General features: G+C 39.4%; 1 protein-coding gene across 2 annotated transcripts in view; it reads left to right on the forward strand.

Moving 5' to 3' along the window:
* LOC106869837 (uncharacterized) overlaps positions 1-1,689 on the forward strand; it is a 19,412-nt gene extending 17,723 nt beyond the window's left edge. For both annotated transcript variants that reach the window (XM_089357996.1, XM_089357995.1), the window contains exon 4: positions 720-1,689. In XM_089357996.1, the coding sequence (XP_089214122.1) occupies positions 720-1,259 (540 nt within the window). In that variant the 3' untranslated portion in view covers positions 1,260-1,689. The remainder of the gene's footprint in view (positions 1-719) is intronic.
* The last annotated feature ends 1,434 nt before the right edge of the window (positions 1,690-3,123 follow it).

Consider the following 3,123-nt stretch of genomic DNA (forward strand, 5'->3'; position numbering starts at 1 on the left):
TTTCTCTTGAACTTTCCTCTGTCTGGTGTTTCTGAAGAAGAGCTTTGCTCGAAACGTAAAACTACCTTTCTTTCCTTCCCTGAGCCTCTGCTAATACCTTGAAAATCGACCACCCCAGGACTTTATTCTTTGTATGCAAACTGGCAGAAACGTTAGCACGCCGGGCGAAATGCTTAGCGGTATTTCGTCTGCCACTGCGTTCTGAGTTCAAATTCCGCCGAGGTCGACTTTGCCTTTCATCCTTTCGGGGTCGATTAAATAAGTACCAGTTACGCACTGGGGTCGATATAATCGACTTAATCCGTTTGTCTGTCCTTGTTTGTCCCCTCTGTGTGTAGCCCCTTGTGGGCAGTAAAGAAATAGTACGTATTCTATCGTTCTATTTTGCCGAACCGCTATGTTATGGGAACATAAACATACCATCAGTTTTCAAACGATGGCGGGGGGGGACACACATATGTATATGACGAGCTTCTTTCAGTTTCCGTCTACCAAATCCACTTACAAGGCTTTGGTCGGCCCGAGGCTATAGTAGAAAATTGCCGAAGGCACCGCGCAGTAGGACTGAACCCGGAACCATGTGGCCGGGAAGGAAGCTTCTTACCACACAGCCACGCCAGCGCCTATATGGCTATATTTCATAATAAAGTTGAGTGTAAATTCAGACACTACAGTGGCTTGTAAGTAATTTGAACAATTTGTTTGTATTTGGTATTCAGGTTCAACTGAGAGGCGAAATACTGGACAATATTGATGGCACCAACTTCGTAGCTGAAAACTGTTGGGTTTACAGCCGGAACAGTTTTTACCAATTCTTGCATAACGGTTGCGGTGACGGATTTATATTTCCGTCGAACATCGGATTTATCTCAAACTACGGAACTATCAAAAGCCCTTTCTTTGAAGTTTTCCGACTACGTGATAGCCACAGACTTTGGTTCCAATGTATTGTGAAATTCTGTGACAATGTCTGTCCCAGAAAGCTGTGTCTATGGAGAGAACTGACGAAAAATTCTAGGAACGAGGTTCGTCGAAAATTGATATTCAAAGATAATTTCACGTATACTGCACTAAACAAGCGTTATTCTATGCAGAGCGAAGTATTTTACGTGAGTGACCCATCTCGTCCCGTGTCACTTCCGGTTGTACAGAGTCGAATGACAAACAACTCCAGCGTTGAGTTATGGCGAGGAAATATTTATCTGTTATTGGCTGTTTACTCAATATATTACAGTCTTCTTTTAGTGATAACCTTTTAAATGAACTCTCAAAGACAAGTAAACCATTTCCAAAATGTTGTGGATTCCTGTGAAGGTGTTCGGTACAGAATAATTTAAAACGGTCGTCTTCTGTCCCAGATAATTCTGTCGGTTGAAGAACATACAAGAAAAATTTAACATATAACACACGGCAAAGACACACACACATACACATACGCTCTTACGCACATACTTTCTACTCAACAATAACAAATATGGCTGCGGTTTGTTTTATCGATAAAACCGCAGCCATTTTGTAGACGTCTTTCACACGATTGATCTCTTGTTAGACAGTGTTAAGCAACAGCCAATTGCTGCGATAAAGGTTATTTAAGCCTAAGAATTATTCATTTACCGATTACTATTTATTTAGATGTTCCAATTTTCTCTCAAGTTAATCTTAAAATAAATATGTAAATAACCAACTTCAGACGTTAGTCGTTAAGTGTTTTTTGCCAAGGAGCAATGTGGGTGTTCTGTTTTGTTAATGCAGTAAAGTTTACTTTCGATATTCTTGTAATTGTACAAAATACCAGAATAGTTTATTCTATATCTTTTTTGTTTATTTGATTCCGATATTTATTTGTTCTTGCACTCGTTCATGCTGTCAGACATTTTTTTTATCGCTGGCGTGTAATTCTTTAGTTTGAAACACTTTTAGCTTACAATTGGTTTTCATTTTTTTCTCCAGATCTCTCTGAATTCGAACTATTTAATCAGTATTTTCTGTAGAAAGTGAGGTTGGAAAGACAGCAAATTTATGGAGCAGGAATCGAATGCTTTTTATTTTGGCTGTGAATTTAAAAAGCTCGCTTGGTAACCATGTGATTTCGGTTTCAGTCTCACTGCGCGACACCTTGGGATGACATCTACTCAAGCTCCGGGACAGTCAAAACTTTGTGAGTGTATTTGGAAGACGAAAACGATGGAAACCCGCTGTGTGTGTGTGTGTTTTGTCCCTACTCCACTTGACGATCGATGATGGTTTGTGTACGTTCCCGTAACGTAACAGTACGGTTTGAGAATCCGATAGAATAAGTACCAGACTTGAAAAAAAATCAGTTCTGTGGTGAATTTGTACGATTAAAATCCTTCAAAATAGTGCCCCAGTATGGCCATAGTCCAGTGAGAGAAAAGATCTCCCGTGTGTGTGTGTGTGTGTGTGTGTGTGTGTGTGTGTGTGTGTGTGTATAAACAAACACATGTGCCTAATTGTGTGTATAGAAATGTATGTATAGGTGTGTGTATGTATGTATGTATATATATATATATATATATATATATATACATATATGACTGGCTTCTTTCAGTTTCCGTCTTCCAATTTCACTTACAAGGCTTTGGTCGGCTTGAGCTTATATTAGAAGAGAGTTGCCTAAGGTGCCACGCAGTGGCTTTGAAACCTAAACCCCGTGGCTGCAAAGTGAATTTCTTCACCACACAGCCATGCTTGTGCATGGATTATTTATAAAAATCGAAATTGCGATTCACAAAAACGTTCATTTCAGTTACCTCCTTTTTTATGCTATTTTGCTGCTTTAAAAGTTCTTCACGGCGAAACTGATTTCTTTTCACACAACAGACGTCTTTATTCACGCATTAAGTGGTGAATTTTGTAATGATTGTATCGCTCATAACACGAGCCGTCTAGTCGATTTCATTTTAATTTTACTCACACATGACTATAGGGAAGTTATTGAACGTCGCAACGTATCGTTTCACTCAGCTCAGCTTTGTATCAAATTAAAACTATTCATTAACAATCTTAGTACCTTCCTCTGGACATTAGTAGCGAAAACTGAAATAACTTAAGCCAGGAGCTGAAACGGTGGTGCTGTTTCATCCTCGGTAGACACCTCATTTG

This window comes from Octopus bimaculoides, chromosome 9 (assembly GCF_046866305.1).
Source record: "Octopus bimaculoides isolate indiv1 chromosome 9, ASM4686630v1, whole genome shotgun sequence".
Taxonomy (NCBI): Eukaryota; Metazoa; Mollusca; class Cephalopoda; order Octopoda; family Octopodidae; genus Octopus; species Octopus bimaculoides.